We start from the raw sequence: 17782 nt of genomic DNA on the forward strand, positions 1-17782 counted from the left end.
ACCTTAGACGTTGTGGGTGACGAGGCTTCTGCTGGCTTTTGTAGAGGGCTCGGTGAGAGCACATCAGTTGTAGGTGCTTGCGGAGACTGCGGAGAAACTGGTCGTGCATCAGAGATTGAGCGTGATGCTAGTGCATCAGCAGTGGCCTTGCTGAGGTGCGCCGGTTTGAGAGCGTCAGTGGAGATTGCCCTATCGGTGCCGTTGACGTCAATGATATACACTTTATCATTGACGCGTCGAACGACTTTGTGCGGCCCAGTGTAAGGCGGCTCGAGTGGCTTCCGCACAGCATCAACTCGCTGGAACACGTGCGAGCAGGTGGTTAGGTCCTTGAAGACGAACGGTCGATGGAGCGAGTGGTCCGTGGCAGGCGCAGGAGCTAGGGCCCTCATAGTCGCGCGTAGTCGACCAACGAAGGAACAAGGATCTGCAGGCGGGTTGTTGCAGATGAAAAAATCGCCAGGAAGACGAAGTGTGGTGCCGAAGGTCATCTCCGCTGGTGACGCTTGTAGGTCCTCCTTGAGGGAGTTACGCAACCCAAGTAGCACTAGCGGCAAGGCTTCAGGCCAAAGAGTTGGTGCGCACCTTAATGCCGCTTTAAGAGTGCGATGGAATCTTTCCACCATGCCATTCGCCTGGCGGTGATATGGCGTGGTGTGTATTCTGGTCGTGTCCGAGATCTGAGTGAGCGCTGTGAAGAGAGCGGACTTAAACTGTGTCCCCTGATCCGAGGTGATCGTAGCAGGACAGCCCTTGCTGGCAATCCAGGAAGATAAAAAGGCCTTGGCGACGGTTTGTGCGGTCATGTCTTCGAGTGGTACTGCTTCAGGCCATCTGGTGAACCGGTCTATCATCGTGAGGCAGTACCGGTAATTCCCCACCAATGGCAGCGTAAGCAGGTCCACGTGGACGTGCTCGAATCTGTTGTTGGGCTCCTGAAAAGTGGCAAGCTGCGCGCGATTGTGCCGGGAGACCTTGGCGCGCTGGCATTGCAGGCAGCTGCGCGCCCAATGAGTGACGTCGCGTCGTATGCCAGGCCACACGAAGCGTTCCGCTGCGGAGCGGACTGTTGCGCGAATTCCCGGGTGGCTCAGACCATGCACCGCGTTGAAGGCAGCGGTGCGAAGCGAGCGTGGTAGAAACGGTCGGACCCGTCCATCGTGGACGTTGCACAGCAGCTCTACGTCATTGATGTGCAGGCGTTGGAGACTCAGAGAGCTGTTCTCGGCAATACCCGGCAGCTCGTCGTCGCAAGCTTGCGCCTTGGCTATTGCCTCTGGGCTGAGAGTGGTCGGCATGTCGACCGTGGCACAGACGGCGTCCTGCGCTGAGAGCGATGGAGAGAGGCAAGGTTCGGCAGGAGCGTCGAGCGGCGTGGTGTCTTCGAGCGTCCTGGAAAGTGCATCTGCTACGACATTGTCCGAGCTGTTGACGTGTTGAAGCTGGACGTCAAATTGCAGCAGAAAGTCCAGTTGTCGTTGCTGGCGCGGAGATGCCTTCGTAGACGGTTGACAGGCGGCGAAGGTCAGCGGACGATGGTCCGTAAGTACCGTGAAGGGGCGACCTTCCAGGATGCGTCGAAAATGCTGCACCGCACGGAAGACGGCGAGTAGTTCCCGGTCATAGGTGCTATATCGGGTCTCGGCAGGCGTGAGCTTCTGGGAAAAGAAGCCAATTGGTTGCCACTCCCCGCGCCCGTGGGGGCATTGTTCAAGTACGGCACCGATGGCAGAGCTCGATGCATCCGTGGCGAGACGGAGAGACGCAGTCGGCGACAGGAAGGTGGTTTCGACAGCCTTGGTTAGACTGCGTCGGGCGTCTTCGAAGGCTCGCTCCGCTCCTGGATTCCAGACCAAGGATCGTCGGCTTCCTTTGGGTAAGCCTCGAAGGAGCTCGTTTAGCGGAGCCTGGATGTGAGCAGCATGCGGTAGACTTCTGCGGTAGAAGTTGACGATGCCCAGGAACCGTCGCAAGGCTCTGGGCGATCTGGGCTTGGCGTAGTCGCGGATGGCCACGACTTTCCTCTCTGGTGGCTTGATACCGCCAGCAGAGACTCATATCCGAGGACATTAACGCGGGGAAGTCCCAGCTGGCATTTCTCCAGTTTGAAGGACAGGCCGGCTTCCCTTAGTCGGTCGAAAAGAAGACGTAAGTGCCGCTGGTGCTCCTCGTGAGACGAGGATCGCACGAATAAGTCGTCGAGGTAGCTCCGCACGAACGGCATGTCCCTCAGCAGCGAGTCCATGAACCGTTGGAAGGTTTGTGATGCATTCCTCAGGCCGGGAGGCATGCGCAGGAATTCGTACAGGCCGATAGGAGTCGTGATTGCAGTCTTTGCAATATCCTCGGCAGCCATGGGTACCTGAAAATAAGCCTGCTGCAGGTCGACAACGGAGAACACGGAGCACCCATCGCATTCCTCCAGGAGGTCCTCAATGACCGGCAGCGGATATCGGTCCGGCATCGTGACGGCATTGAGGCGTCGAAAATCGCCCGTGACTCGGAAGCCTCCAGTGGCCTTCGCCACGAGGTGTAAAGGACTCGCCCAAGGACTGGAAGATGGCCGGACGACACGTTGTCGCAGGAGGCGCTTAATGGTGTCCTTGACAGCAGCCGAGCGTTCGCCCGTCAGCCGGCGTGGGCGTTCAAAGACGGGAGGACCAGTCGTGACGATTCGGTGCACCACGGTAGTGCCTTGAAGAGAGGCGCCCTTCTCCGAGGGCTCGGCGAGATCGGCGTACTCGGCGAGATCGGCGTACTCGGCGAGCAGGCCATCGTAGGTGGCTCGGTGCGGTAAGTCGGCAGTGTCGGCAATAGTAGCTACTCCGTGGATTATGGCCTTCCGCAACTGTGCAACGGACTCCTGGGCGGTGCTCGGGTCGAACAAGCGGCGCCGGCGCACATCCACCAACAGTCCAGAGTGGTTTAGAAAGTCCGCTCCCAGGATAGGTACCGGTACGTCGGCGACGGTAAACGGCCATTGGAAGTCACGCTGAAGGCCCAGCGTGATGGTGAGTAATCGCCTGCCGTAAGTGGCGATAGGGGTCCCATTCGCCGAGATCAGTTGCAAGCCGCTGCGTGTCAACGGACCAGTAGCGAGATGTCGGGGCAGCAAGGTCATCACTGATCCGGAGTCGACGAGCATGGCACAGCCGAGCGAGCTTTCATGGACGTGCAGACGGACGTCGGAAGGCGGTAGAGAAGCGCTACCGTGTACCGCCAAAACGTGCGGCAGCGCCTCTAGTTTGTCGACCTGTTGGCTGGATAGCCGCATGGCGGTCGGCAACGCTCCGCGTTCGCCTGGAACCGCTGGTGGTATTAGCACCAAGACGGATTTGCCGACGAAGCTGCAGCTGCTCCAGAAGTTCTCGAGCCTGTTGAGCGGGCACGTGTGCGGGATCTTGCTCGGCCACTGGCATTTGGCAGGCGATCCAGAATGCGACCACTCGTAATTACAAGCTGCAAAACAATGGCTCGCAAAGCGGCTAATTCGGCCGCGATGGCGTCGGGCGTAGCTTGCACAACCTCTGGTGCTGGGGGCGTTGGAACGGGCCGTTGAATTGCACAGACGTCAGGACTCGTCTCCCACAACTCATCAGCGGTCAGGGCCTGATCGTCCAGCGTAGCGTTGGGCACCACGCGCAGCATTCTGGAGATAGTAGTAGGAAGCAGATCCAGCCAACGTACGCAAATGGCATCATCGCCGACACTTCCTCCGGCGAGAGCGCGCATACGTCGGAGCAGTTGCGACGGCGAGCGATCCGCCATGGTAAGTCCGGAGAAGAGCTTATGCAAGCGCTTGGTTGCCGTGTCACCGTAACGCCGAATGACCTGCTCCTTCAAATGGTTGTACGCACTTGTGCTCGGTGGATTTTGGAGCACGTCAAGCGAATCTTGCAGGGTTTCGCTGTCTAGACCCGCGACGGCGACATGGTATCGTTGAAGGTCAGAACGGATGTTGTGGCATTGAAAAACCGACTCCAATTGGATGAACCATGCCTCAGGATTGCCTTTCAAAAACGGCGGAGTGCGTACCGCTACGTGGCGAACAACCTCGACCTTTGCCGGATCTGACGGATTCAAATTAGCAGCTGCGTTGCTGGGCCCTGCGGCCATATCGGAGGAGAGGTTGAGCGGAGGAGGATCCGACATAGGTGGGCTCTCGTCACGAGACAGAGTGCTCAGATCGGCGAGAGATCGTTGTCTCTGTCGCCTCTCGGAGACCGGCGGCGTTCTCTCCGTGGTTGCGGTTTTCGGCACTCACTCAGAAGGTACACTTCTCAGGTCACGCTCTCACAGAAGTACTTACGGGTTCTTAAAAAAGAAAGATAATTGTCGTTTTCTTTTTTTTTATCCAGTTGAAAATCACGTCGGGGTCACCAATTTAGTAATTCTTCAAGCGGTTGGAACAGAAATGAAGATAGGCGTGAACTGGGTAGAATTACAATATTTATTATTAGGGATTTCCAACAGGACGGAGCACAAAATCAAAGTCGAAAACGAGCGGAATTACAGAACTGAATTGCCACGAGGCAATTGTAATAATCGACCCGACTGCGTGCGCGAGAGCGAGAGTTCGCTGGTCGACGTCCGGAAGGAGAAGGGAAGGTTTGCTCCGATCAGCCTCATGAGCTTCTGTCTTCTCCTCCAGCACCTGAGCGCCACCACAGCCATTTCCCCGCTGCGTGGATGTTAGCACTGCTGAAGGCACAGGCGTCCGAGTGGTGTCAGTAGCGACCTCGCGTGGGACACCACAGTTATAAGCAAAAGTCGAAAAAAATTCAAAGTATCACTTGAAAACCTAGAGATTTCTTAATCATTTTTTTTAAAGATTTTGAAACATAACAAATCATTTTTGGACAAATGAATATCATTAAATTAACTAGTATGGCATAAAAACCTAAAGTCTACATACTTTATATCTATTAAAAAAATTTTTTTCTAGATGAAAAGTCAAGTATCAAACTTAAAGGTTCCGTGGATTTCCTTATATATTCTTAGTTTATTCTTAATATGAATAATTCTTGTATAATTTATGTCCAATATAATATCTTAAAATATAGTTTGTACATGCTCAAACTTAAAAAGAATAGATATTCATAACTTATGTATCCTAAAAAACTTCATTTACATTTGAAGAAAGTAGTTTCAGTACCTCTCATACATATATCTCAATTTTAACTCTGAAAACAGATGCATCTTATACATAGGTATATCTAATACCATAAGTTATTACAATAAATAAATGTAATAAATTTTCAAGATGAAATAATTAAATGAGACATTAATTCTAAATAATTTTTTGACTGATATTAACAGCATATTTTTATTTAGACTCATCTGTAAATACACTCGTGATTCAGACTTTAGCGTGAATTTCTATATTCCAAAGTATATCATGTGGCATATAGCTCCTAGAAATATCCTAACAATGAACTTATTTAATTACTTTTTCGATACTCCGTGCGCAAAGTGTGTCTTTCCCGCACGCTCGGCAGAAAACATGCGTTGAAAATCGTACTTTCCACACTTCGTATAAAAAAATGCGGTACGGCACATGTTCGGGAAAGAGTTTCTCGTCTCGTGTATCTTTCCACCCTCGCTACACGAGACAAGAATCTACTTTTCCGCACTTTTATCGTAATGTAGTATATTATCTTTCATAATATACTACTATCTGCCCACTGTGTTACATCAGTAGGTAAACCATTGTAATTTTTTACTGCTTCCATAACTTGTTGAGATGTCAATGTAAATTTATAAGATTGATATTCTTTTTCATTTCTTTGATTTAATCCAACTGATACAATCAATTCCAGAGCCTAAAAAATTATAATTTAATGTAAAATGAATAACTATTAATATGGAGTAAAATTGAAAATATTTTCAATCTTACTTTGATGTGTTCAAATGCTTTAATCACAACAGGTCGTTGTACAGATTCGATTGAGGAATTTCGACTACCAAATTTTAAATATCTACTCCAGATCTTTTCGAAGTTCATGAGTCCATTATTATAGATTTCTGTTTCATGTTTCATAGCTATAACCTTTAAATACAATAATATATAATTATTTTTCTTTACAAAGTTCCTTACAATAATTAATAATTAATACCAAACACATTTCCAGAATAGATAAACCTTGCAATATTAAAACTTTTTCATTTCTTGAAAAGATTTTACTTGCATAAATAAAATCATCAACATGAAATACTTGCTGGACTGTCACAAGAATAGAAACAACTATGGCCAAAAAATTTCTGAATTTTTTTTCAGATCTATCAGAACAATGCATTTGTTTTAAAAGATTAACAATGTTTATATTATTTCTTAAATTATCAATCTGCTTATTCCATTGAGTTTGAAACTTGGAACCCATGTTATCAATTTTATTTGTCTGACTTATTTTACTAATATTTTCATCAAGGGGTAAGCTAAGAAGATCTTGAAAAAGCTCTAAACGATTTTCAAATGCAGATGATTTCAAACTAGAAATATTACCAGGATACAAAAAAATTTGTCGATGAGAAAATCTTGACTTTACTCTTTTCTCTAGCAATTCTATTACATCTAATCTGCAAGTTATTCCAATTACACATATAGGAGCCTGAAACATTATATGTTTGATACAAATCTCACGTTTTCATATCATTTAAAACTATAAGCTATTAAAAATTTCACTCTTACTCTATCTGATTGTGCAACATCAAAAAGGTTGTATAATAAAGTTTGATTATGATGCACACAGAATAAATCAAACTCATCAAGAATAAAAATGATTGGTTTTGAACATTTTCTGTTTCCTGACTTTAAACTTTCTATAAGAAAACTCAAATTTTCAGCAAATGTACCAAAATCTATATCACTAAATACATTTTCCAATTGCATTTGTCTAATAACATCTTTTAGAGCCAATCGATCATCGGTATGAACTAAACCATGAAGTTTGACAACTATAATATTTTCTTCAAAGTTTTTAATGTCTAATACTTCTTTTAGTACACTATTAATAAGCTGAAAATATTAATGAATAAAATATTAATGAATAATTTATCAAATAATTATTCCTGTTTTTTTTGCTATATTGAAATAAAACAAAATCTTACAGCAGTTTTTCCACAACCTCTTGGACCAATTAATAAAATAGAATTACTTTCTCCCATATCAATAGTGCATTTAATTAAATCAAGTATTTGAAGTCGCTCTTGAATATAATGTTCATATTTAGTTTTATCACATATAATTTTATTTTTCAGATATTTTCTTGTTAAGAGAATTTGATTATCATGGAAGTAATATAATGTATTATCTTTCTTACTCATTGTAAAATTATAATCCTAAACATTATATAAATATATTATAAGTTATCTTAATTAAATATTCATCAATCAAATTTTAATCCTAGGTTATCCATTTTATACTTTTAACATTTTTGAAATTTAATTCTAGATTTCTAATCTAGTCTAATCTAATAAAAAAAAACATTTTTCATTAGTGTCGAATTTGCTCCGTTCACTTATGGTAGCCAAATAATTTGCTCGCATTATGTTTCCTAAAGAAAAACATAAAAATATTTTTTTTAAGCAAACATTAACTTTAAACTAAGGAGTAAGTAATAGAGAAGGAGACACAACTTATACGGGTGCCGTAACAAAAAGTGAGCCAGTTTGAAACGCATACGCGTTAACTGATCTCTAATAAGAACATACAATAAAATTTGATTGTTGTTTTTGACGTATATATTATGTAACAGGCCGCCGTTTCACCTTGAACCTATTAAACGTGTCTATTAGTTCGGTCAAACGACGCCGTGTTAGCTACGTGCCGTAAGCACGTTAATTCACCTTGTCCGGGAGTGCGCCTGCGCAGAGTTCCCTTACCAATCGGAGTTGGGTTCTCGAACTCTCCGCTTGGAGGCGCTGATGTGCTTGCTTAGGCCGCTGCTGATAACTCGGTTGGCAAGTCGCTTCTCACGATACCTATGTGATTCGTGCTATTTTACCGGCGCGTTCGAATTGAACGTAAACAATAACACGGCTCGGACAAAGGAAAGTCAAAACAATATCTTAGTAAGAATAACCACTAACCACTTTATTGAATTTAATCCAATACACGGGAGGGATTTGCCGAGAGACTGACGCACGCTGATTCACCCGACAATATAATCGTGGGGAGAGAGAGAAAGAAAATCGCGATCGCCGCGAACTAACCGCTCGCACGCTCTTGACAATATCGCCGCACTCGCTATGCGGGATCGCACGCTAACAACAATTAACAATATGGTGCACCTACCGCGGAGTTGTTGGGGATACGGTGGCCAACCGTACCCGATTCGCTCGTTGCTGTTGACGCCTCTGCGCCTATTTCTCCGCTGCCGCAGATGGGTGACTCACTGCTGCTGATGCTGCTGCGGTCACTCTATTCGCTGCGGGAGGTGTTGCTGAGGCTGTTGGGCGTACTCTCGTAGCTGCCGAGGTCGCGCACGTTGAACAATGCGCGCACTCGGCACTCCACTCGTAACTGTTCCGGCAGGTATCGGAGCCACGCACGTTACACAGTGCGAGGATTTGTCTTGCCGCGCCGATTATTACCTCCGGCTAATAATGCACACGTTGTGCAATATGCTCTTCCGCCTCCGCACTCACTAGTAATATACTCGTCTCCCTGGATCTCTCTCGAAAAGGGTAAACACTATCTTCGCTCAATGCTCACACGCTATGATGCTGCCGGACTGAAGGTCACAGTCATACTGGCTAGCAAACCTTCCCCTCCCGGTCATTGCCCCTATGCGCCCTCTCTCTCTCAAACCGATCGCGGCTGCTACGCTCCGCCGCTTAGTCCTACGCGAGTCGAGACGATTTTCGGCAATCGTTGCAATTAATAATTTTAAAAAAATAAGAAGGGATCAATTAAAAGGAGCAAGCGTACAATCGTTTTGTCTTATTGTTTTGCAATAATATTAAGTATTGCTAAAAATGTCGAAGTTGCAAAAAACCAAAAAATGTACATAGTTTTTAATTCTTTTTGAGACAAATAAAAGGGTTCAATTAAAATAATGATCACTTTTTCAGGGTTGGATTGAATTAGAGTTATTTCGAATGATATTTTTTATAACTGTCCACTACCTTTGTACGCTGGAGTAAGGGGTCGACATGAGAGGAGAGCAAAATAATATATACCCGATTAGCACAAAACGTTTTAAAAACGTCTTAAAAACGTTTTCTGGTAAGCTTTTAAACGTTGATGACTTTTAGTGAAAAAAACGTTTTTAAAACGTTTTTAAAACGTAATATATGTCCGCAAGTAGAACGTTTTCAAAACGCTTCAAAAATGTTTTAAAAATGTTTAAGACAGGTGTCACAACGTTTTATCGAAAATTTTTTATAATAGGCTGGTATCAAAATACGTTTCAAAAACGTTTTTAAAACGTTTTCCAGAAAAACTTATATAATGAACTATTAGAACACGTTTTGAAAACGATTTAAAAATGTTTCGAAAATGTTTTTGAAAACGTTATTAAACTGTTTTTTAGAAAAATTTATACAGTAGGCTGGTATCACGATACGTTTTGAAAACATTTTAAAAACGTTTTGAATACGTTTTTAAAACGTATTGTGATACTGGCCTATTGTATAAATATTTCTATAATTCGTTGTGACACCCGTTTTAAAACGTTTTCAAAACGTATTGTGATACCGGTCTATTGTATAAATTTTTAAAAAAAACGTTTTTAAAACGTTTGTAAAACGTATTCAAAACGTATTACGCACGGACATATATTACGTTTTAAAAACGTTTTAATCACGTTTTTTTCACTAAAAGTCATCAACGTTTAAAAGTTTTCCAGAAAACGTTTTTGAAACGTTTTTAAAACGTTTTTGTGTCATTGGGGTAACCGGTAGAATGTAACACTAAAATCAAGAAAGTTATCCCTATTGAAAATAATGACGTATTTTTCTGACGTCTTTTAATGACGTCAAAAATGACGTGATTTGATGTCATAAATTGGAACACTTATGACGTCATTTATAAAAAGTTTTTTTCATCACTTTCCCTCTGAAAAATGACGTCATTTTATAAAAACTTTTGTCGGTGGGTTTTTGTCAAAAAAATGACGTCAGTTCATACAACTCTATACAGCCCTGTCTTCGAAAAGGACGTCTTTTTTATAAACCCTTTTTCTGAACTTCCCCCAAAAAATGACGTCATTTTTTAAAAACTTTTGTCGGTAGGTTTTTGTCCAGAAAATGACGTCAGTTTATAAAACTCAATACCGCTGTCTTTGAAAATGACGTCAACGGATAAATCGTTTTTGGTTAATTTCTTGAAAAATGACGTCTTTTTGAAAAACATTTTTGCTGTTATTGTCGCAAAATCACGTCATTTTATAAAACCGTTTTACTGCTTTTTTCCCATAAAAGACGTCATTTTATAAAACGTTTTTTTAAATTTTATTAGCAGAAGAATGACGTCATTAAGTGGACGTCATTTCCTGTCGAATTTCACGGGCCAGCAATAACGTATTTTAGAAAACATAAAATACAATGTATTTTCACAACAACTTGATGACGTTTTTTTTACCATTTCCACCGAGGAAAGCAGCTTGTAAATACTCCCTTTAACAAATAACTTATATTAGAATCAATAATATTTGATTTAAATTGAATATAGAATTGTATTTTATTGTGAGAATTATAATACAATATTTTCATTTATTTACAATTTCATCCAAATAAAATTTTTACAATGTTGAAAAGATTCATGCAGATTTGTAAAATACACCTTTAGTATGAGTATACATTCGGAACTGCACAAATGTAAGATTCATTGCCACAATCCACGTAAACACATATTTTATTAATGGTGCTAGTATTTATTACTCGCAATTTTTCTTCGATAACAAGTATTCTTTTCATTTGGAAGTTTGGTACGTAGGTTTCAATATCAGCAATATAGTCAACATCAATGTTCTTACATACAGTATATTCCTGACCGTGCATTTCATCGATGATAAAACAATAAATATGTATATATTTGTTATCGCTTGTCTTTGCAAAAGAATTATCAGATAGCAAACGCATTGCCCTGCAAGACAAGTAAGTACATTCGTTTCTGACTAACTTAAGATAAATCACGGCTGTGTCAGATAAATTAAATTCCCTAATCATGTCAACTGGTGGCCGAGCAGGTGCTCCAAAATACCTTCCAACGTTAGTTTTTAGCACTTTTGCACAAGCATTTTCTCTAAGCATTGAATATATGAAAGAGCACTACAATGTGGATCTCTTTCCACCAAGAAATTTTTCAAAAGTAACTGGCTTTTTCGCAGAACAACATTTCTACATAGCTGGCTTAAAACACCTTTCGCAGCTTGTACCTGTTTTACAATTAGTCCATTCCCATGCACAAAGCTATACCCAGAATGCTGATACAAGGAACCAAAATTTATCATGCTTTGTACAATGTGAAGTAGCTGATGAATGTTGAAAGTCATCGCAGATCTTCCATAAAAAAATTCATACAGCGATACAAAAATTGTTAGTAAACGATGTGCCTCGCGTAATTCATATCTTGTAATATTTTCTTGCAATAAAATATAATAAGCTCTTATCAAATGACACCAAAGTATAACATAAACTCGTATTCGGAGTATCGTTAAAAGAACAGCTGTACTATAAAACAAAAGCCAATTTTGATATTCTTTCCCCTTCCAAAATTTTCGATCCCTTATAGAGCGAGAATTACGAACCAATGTTGAAGGCAGCAGAAAGGCTCGAAGAAGATTATCTATTGCTTCGATTTCCGCGTTAGTCAACGAACAAGGTAAATGTCTAACATCTACAAGATATTTAACACTCTGTTTTCCGATTCCTAAATCGATGCAATGCAATGGATCAGGAACAAAGCCAAATATAATATTGAAATACGTCAAAAATATCAGTATTGATTAATTGTTAACGCCAAATACGGTATCTTCCGACTCAACAGCCTGTCTCATGTGTTCACGAGTATCTGCGTCAGTTCTATCAGGTATTTCGTCATTTACTACTACATATTTGACACTTCCGCCTCTACCTACAGCAATATAATACCCTGGGTGCAAACACCAATTACATCCAAAGTAGCCGTTAAATTGGTTGAGTCCTTGCATTGAAGCGCGGGTTACTGCATTGACGCAACAGCATATTGCGTATAAGTATACAGTGTAAACAGTACCATTAACACTACATTGAATTCTTTCATCCGCGAATACATTCATTTTACATACGAATGGCTCAAAACATATGTTCATGTCAATTTTTGTCTTTCCAAAATATAAACCACAAACAATGGGGTGCAAATTTCTTATTTTATATGGCAGTTCCATAATCTCTATTTGAATTGGCGTAACAGCAGAACTTTCAAATACCGGTGAAGCATCACTATTGAACATAACAGTTACGAATCGATCTTTTTTGTGATATGGTAACCACTGTCGCAATTTTTTAGAAACGAGTCCGCTATGAAATTCATTGATATCGTCGTTATCGCGTGATCGGGCTCTAACAGCAGACTCGAAATGAGACCAATTATCTTTATGATATTAAGCTATCTCCCATTCTGGATCAATAAAACAAAAAAAGTCTGTGTATGTAGGATCTTTTAAAGAAAATTGTAAACCACATGTACGACAAACAGCAAGTCGGTCTTGTTCGCTATCGAATCTTTCCACGAAATCTTTACAACGAGGACATAATGTATAATAATCGACATCAGTGTCACAATTGAAAATTTTATCGATTAGATATCGAGATTCAGGAAACTCAGCTATATCGAAAAATATGTTCAACATTTTAAATAAGTGAGCAATCGCCGATTGCGGTAAATTGTAAACCGTAGAGAACTTAAAAACTGATCATAAAATTTCGACTTTCGATACATTCACTCGCGCGTTCATAACATCATTCGCGTCCTCATCGACTAATATTTGACGCAGTCTGTTCCCAGGACCGTCGTTTGGCAACGAGAGATCATCAATTATTTCCTGATAATCGAAGAGGTCTTCCTCAGTAGCGTACTTATCGTCTAAGTGGTTAAGTAATAGATCTCGCAAATTTATTCTTGCCTCCTTTAACACATATTCAATTTTTAATCTAGATATATTATTCGAGAAAATATATTTTTCGAGTCGTGGGAAAACTTAATCAACAATGATGTTTTCTTTTCAACTTTGTTCTACATTATTTTCATAAAGTATGTAAGTACACGTTATGCTACACAAGTAAAAAAAAACATCAAAAGTTACTCAAAATGGAAAATCGTTGAGTCTGTTTGAGGAATATATAACTTTTAATATGAATTTTGCGAAAAAACAAAAGCTACATTTGGCTAGCCATGGGTAACAAAAATGGTATCGACTCATGGCTCACTTAAAACTATGATGAATGAATGAATCAGCTTACCTCGAATTCAGATATTGTACCCTCTGGTGATCCATCTATCCCAACTGTTTCATCATGCGATGATTGGGCATCTTCAGACATCGAATGTGAGCCCTGAAAAAAAAATTAAACCAAAAATATAGGAATAGGAACAATTTATAAAATGACATATTAGTTGTAATATATTTATGTTTCGTTTACGTTAGTTGAATGTTCGTGTACATGATTGGCTCTATGTGATGCATCAGACAATACTTCAGGTAAGTCTTCCGCTGAATACTCGTTAAGAATACCGTCGCTGTTTTCAATTCTTTGGACTTCCTAAAATGAAAAAAATTCATGTTAGTTATATTGCTGTTGCATTACTTATCGGTGAAAGGCTTGTACTAACCGCATATTCAGCCCTCCACCGAGTATATTCATCTTCTGAATCCGAATCAGTTGGAAGCTCTTGTCGCATCCGACGACTATGTCTTGTTGTTTTTGGTGTTTGTGCATTAGGATTGATCCTTTTTACGTTGTACAGTGCCATTATGCAGCAAAGGAACCAGAATTGTGTTAGATATTCTTTAAAAATTACGAAATGGTAAGTCTCTTTGATCAATGTTATATTAACTTTAAGATTTTTCGAAAATTGAATATTGTTAACCTTTATAAAAATATCGTATTTTCAAAAAAATTTAATGAAGTAATTTTTATCCAATTCTTAAAAAAGCTATCAGATCATGTTACTCTAATAATTTTATTGAACTATATACTCATACAAAATGCTGCGTAAAATCGTAATCTCAGATCTTGTATGTAAGATATTAAAAATCAATGTATTGTATTGATTCACCTACGCGGCCTTTACCACCAAAAATCAACTCTTTCAATTTTTAATTTGAGACAAAATAAATTATATAGACTCATAGAGTACACTGTCATCAATATTTTTGATCTCTACACTTTTTCCTCTACAATCAATAGATGTTGAGATACAGACAAAATGAGATTTTCAAGTACGTAAAGACAAAACTGAATATTCAACTATTTTCAACCGAATTGACAATTATTAATAGTAGCTGACTATAAATAGTATTATATTATGGTATTTTATCATACCATTTATTATACAAAGCCTCATTAAAAAATATCAACTAGTACTAAAGTTATAATGAAAAAGAGATTTTATATTTTCAATCTGTCCATGGTATGTATGTCTCCCACTGAATATGACATTTCTTTTTGATCATAACTTTAATACTAGTTGATATTTTTTAATGAGGCTTTGCATAATAATTGGTATGATGAAATACCATAATAAAATACAATTTATAGTCAGCTACTATTAATAATTGTCAGTTTGGTTGAAAATAGTTGAATATTCAGTTTTGTCATTATGTACTTGAAAATCTCATTTTGCCTGTCTCTCAAAATCTATTGATTGTAGAGGAAAAAGTGTAGAAATCAAAGAATATTGAGATCAGTATACTCTATAAGTCTATATAATTTATTTTGTCTCCAATTAAAAATTGAAAGAGTTGATTTTTGGCGGTAGAGCCCGCATAGTGAAATAAACACAATACATTGATTTTTAATGTCTTACGTAAATGATATGAGATTGAGATTGTACACTTCATTTATACAGCATTTATTTTTTACTCTACTATGAATTGATGAAAATAAACTGTTCTAAAGAGCATTGACCGATATTCACACCAGGTATTCTACACATTGGAAACAATAATAAGATTTGTCTTGATGGTGTTTGAGAAACGAGTGGCAATAGAAACAATAATGACAAATACAATAAAAACTGCAACTGATCAGACAAACTGATAGGTATGAACGCTGACTCCTCTATGGTTTCACTATCCACTGAGAGATAAAAATCTTGACGACTACAATAGGTGAACTGCACAGAAAAATAACATATTTCAATATTGTATTTTCAAATAATGTGAAAAAAATGTGACACGAGCAATGATATTGACAGCTGTAACAAACAAACTGCATTGTATCTTGTACTTAAAAAGATTGTACAGGATTATTCTGTTAAGAAAAGGGAGCAACGTCTAAAAAGATAGATGAACAATATAAAAACTACGTACATGTAACAATTTCTCCAATATCCTCGACAGCCTGTCAAATCACAGTAATGACCAGACAAACTGATAGGTATGAACGCTGACTCCTTTACGGTTTCACTATCCACTGAGAGATAATAACCTTGACTACTTCAATTGGTGAACTGCACAGTAAAATATTTTATTTCAATATTGCATCTTAAAGTAATGTAAAAGAAATGTGACACGAGCAATGATATTAACAGCCACAACTCAATTTCATTGAACTTAGATCTGTAAACAATTACCACTAAATAAATTCTTGTATTACCCAGTTGGACAGAATTGTTCAAATATTTGCACGCCGCTCAGTTGCCGCCTAGTTTGTTCGTTCACGAAAAAATCTCAATCTCATATGTTTTTTGTAAGACATTAAAAATAAATAAATTCTTGTATTATCCATTTGCCTTTTACGAACCACTTAAACTTATGTTAATAAATGTAACGAAATTTATACTCCATTTAAAACTGCAGTTCCGCTAACAAACGAACTGGGCGGCAATTGACAGGCGTGCTGGGTGACGTCACGAAGAAATGGTGGCGCATGCGGCGAAAATTCATATATCCGTTTGTCACTATTTTCAAGTAATTTATAGCAGAGACGACGTACTTGTAATTGAGGCCAATGGTTAGAAAAAAATTAATTTAAACCACAAGGCATCTTCCCTTGTTACGTTACAATTCAAAATTATATGTATAAGAATTTCCCGCCCGACTTGTTAATACCGTGCATATACGAATACTGTTGAGATGGCGCTCCTTCAAATAACATCGAGCCAGTTCGCTGTTCGCGTTACCTCACTCTCGCTTTACTGCTTGCTCCGAAAACACGATACGAGTAGCCCACGAGTTCGCGGTAGTTCTTTGTTCTCAGATTCACTTGTTCACGTGCCAAGCTGTTTCCCGCGAAATTTCTCGGTCAACCGGCAAGTAACATTCTATGAGAATATAACGAATTGTATTCCTGTTCGTTAACAACATACGTGAGCGCCGAAACTCGAAGTGTAATATTGGCTTAGCACGAATATCTTTTCTTTGTTCGTTGATCTTTTGTTGAAGCAGCAAAGCAAAATATTTCTGGTAAGGTATTGCATATAATTAGTACATTGTCATAAACTTGCGATTGCCGTGATGAAAATAACAAAAAAATCTGTAAATGAGTAAAAGATTTACCACAAATTTCAGTATTCGTGTGCAACGTTGCATCGATTGTCTTTTTATATTCAATCATTTATGTTTATTTCATGCACGAATCCGTGGAGTGGAATATTTTGATATTTCATCGATTTTATATAAAAGAGAAATGACATTGAGTTGTGGCTGTCAATATCATTGCTCGTGTCACATTTTTTCATATTATTTAAAAATACAATATTGAACTATGTTATTTTTCTGTGCAGTTGACCTTTTTTAGTCGTCAAGGTTATTATCTCTCAGTGGATACGGAAACCGTAGAGGAGTCAGGGTTCTCGAATAACACAAAAACATTTCTAAAACGTTTTTAAAACGATTTTGATAAAACATTAAAACGTTTTGGGACTTTGGTGATGAAAACGTTTTGAAAACGTCTTGAAAACGTGATATACGAGGTGTGTTCAAAAAGTAAGGTGACTTTTCAAATTTCACGGGCAACGTACTTTCGATTATCGATTTTTTTATTTTGTTATATTGGTTCACTCTTCCCGAACATCTGTACCAAGTTTCAAGTGTATTGCATTTTTTGTTTGGTTGTGAGAGGCGTAAAGGTTATAAGTGTTTTGCGTGCTCGGCGATTTCTTGCTATCGAAAAATATGGATCAAAGGATTTGCATCAAATTTTGTGTAAAAAATAAAATAAAGTGCTCCGAAACACTTAAAATGTTGACGGTGGCATACGGTGAAACTGTTCTGAGTAAAAAAAATGTTTAGAAGTGGTACAAACTCTTCCAAGATGGCCGGGAAGATGCCAATGACGAGCCTCGCTCTGGACGCCCAAGCACGTCAACAACTGATGAAAACGTTCAAGCAGTGAAGAAAATTGTTCTGGAAAATCGTCGAATCACTATCAGAGAAGTTGCTGAGGATGTTGGTATATCGCTTGGCTCGTGCCATGAAATTTTTTCTAACGTTTTGGGCATGAGACGTGTGTCAGCGAAGTTTGTTCCGAAATTGCTAAATTTTGACCAAAAGAACCGTCGCATGAGCATCGCTCAAGAACTGTTGAATGACGTCAACGACGACCCAGATTTACTCAAAAGGGTCATAACTGGTGA

General features: G+C 39.7%; 4 protein-coding genes across 5 annotated transcripts in view; 1 reads left to right on the plus strand and 3 right to left on the minus strand.

Annotated features, from left to right (window-relative positions):
• Positions 1-3318: 3318 nt before the first annotated feature.
• LOC131675443 (uncharacterized) lies at positions 3319-4116 on the minus strand. The gene has a single exon (XM_058954424.1). The coding sequence runs from the start codon at positions 4114-4116 to the stop codon at positions 3319-3321; it is 798 nt and encodes a 265-aa protein (XP_058810407.1).
• A 963-nt stretch (positions 4117-5079) lies between these two features.
• LOC131675429 (origin recognition complex subunit 4) lies at positions 5080-7660 on the minus strand. Its single transcript, XM_058954406.1, has 5 exons — positions 7108-7660; positions 6689-7015; positions 6117-6608; positions 5897-6049; positions 5080-5822 (listed from the first exon to the last, which is right to left on the minus strand). Exons 1-5 carry the CDS (start codon positions 7321-7323, stop codon positions 5661-5663), a joined length of 1350 nt encoding a protein of 449 aa, XP_058810389.1. The 5' UTR covers positions 7324-7660; the 3' UTR covers positions 5080-5660.
• A 4591-nt stretch (positions 7661-12251) lies between these two features.
• Positions 12252-15860, minus strand: LOC131675431 (uncharacterized). 2 transcript variants are annotated; one of them, XM_058954410.1, is made up of 7 exons: positions 15779-15860; positions 15516-15655; positions 15261-15319; positions 13814-13931; positions 13624-13743; positions 13444-13536; positions 12252-13109 (listed from the first exon to the last, which is right to left on the minus strand). In XM_058954410.1, exons 4-7 carry the CDS (start codon positions 13880-13882, stop codon positions 12897-12899), a joined length of 495 nt encoding a protein of 164 aa, XP_058810393.1. In that variant the 5' UTR covers positions 13883-13931; positions 15261-15319; positions 15516-15655; positions 15779-15860; the 3' UTR covers positions 12252-12896. The 2 variants fall into 2 exon arrangements, with proteins under 2 accessions (XP_058810393.1, XP_058810392.1); XM_058954409.1 differs by lacking the exons at positions 15261-15319; positions 15516-15655; positions 15779-15860 and having other exon boundaries at positions 13814-13954.
• Positions 13884-17782, plus strand: part of LOC131675450 (cullin-2-like) — a 673085-nt gene continuing 669186 nt past the window's right edge. Inside the window, exon 1 of the mRNA XM_058954430.1 lies at positions 13884-14008. The gene's annotated coding sequence lies outside the window, so the exon portion shown is untranslated. The remainder of the gene's footprint in view (positions 14009-17782) is intronic.

This window comes from Phymastichus coffea, unplaced genomic scaffold, assembly GCF_024137745.1.
Source record: "Phymastichus coffea isolate CEN01 unplaced genomic scaffold, Cenicafe_Pcof_1.1 PCOF00021, whole genome shotgun sequence".
Lineage (NCBI taxonomy): Eukaryota > Metazoa > Arthropoda > Insecta > Hymenoptera > Eulophidae > Phymastichus > Phymastichus coffea.

Bases quoted from the DNA above. Each gene is read 5' to 3' on its own strand.
- LOC131675443 (XM_058954424.1), bottom strand. From the start codon at position 4,116: ATGGCCGCAGGGCCCAGCAACGCAGCTGCTAATTTGAATCCGTCAGAT.
- LOC131675429 (XM_058954406.1), bottom strand. From the start codon at position 7,323: ATGAGTAAGAAAGATAATACATTATATTACTTCCATGATAATCAAATT. The intron at 7,016-7,107 runs GTAAGATTTTGT...TAATATTTTCAG, and splicing joins GAGGTTGTGGAAAAACTGCT to CTTATTAATAGTGTACTAAA. The intron at 6,050-6,116 runs GTATTAATTATT...TTGTATTTAAAG, and splicing joins CTATTCTGGAAATGTGTTTG to GTTATAGCTATGAAACATGA.
- LOC131675431 (XM_058954409.1), bottom strand. From the start codon at position 13,954: ATGGCACTGTACAACGTAAAAAGGATCAATCCTAATGCACAAACACCA. The intron at 13,744-13,813 runs GTTAGTACAAGC...TTTTCATTTTAG, and splicing joins GGTGGAGGGCTGAATATGCG to GAAGTCCAAAGAATTGAAAA. The intron at 13,537-13,623 runs GTAAACGAAACA...TTTTTTTTTCAG, and splicing joins TACACGAACATTCAACTAAC to GGCTCACATTCGATGTCTGA.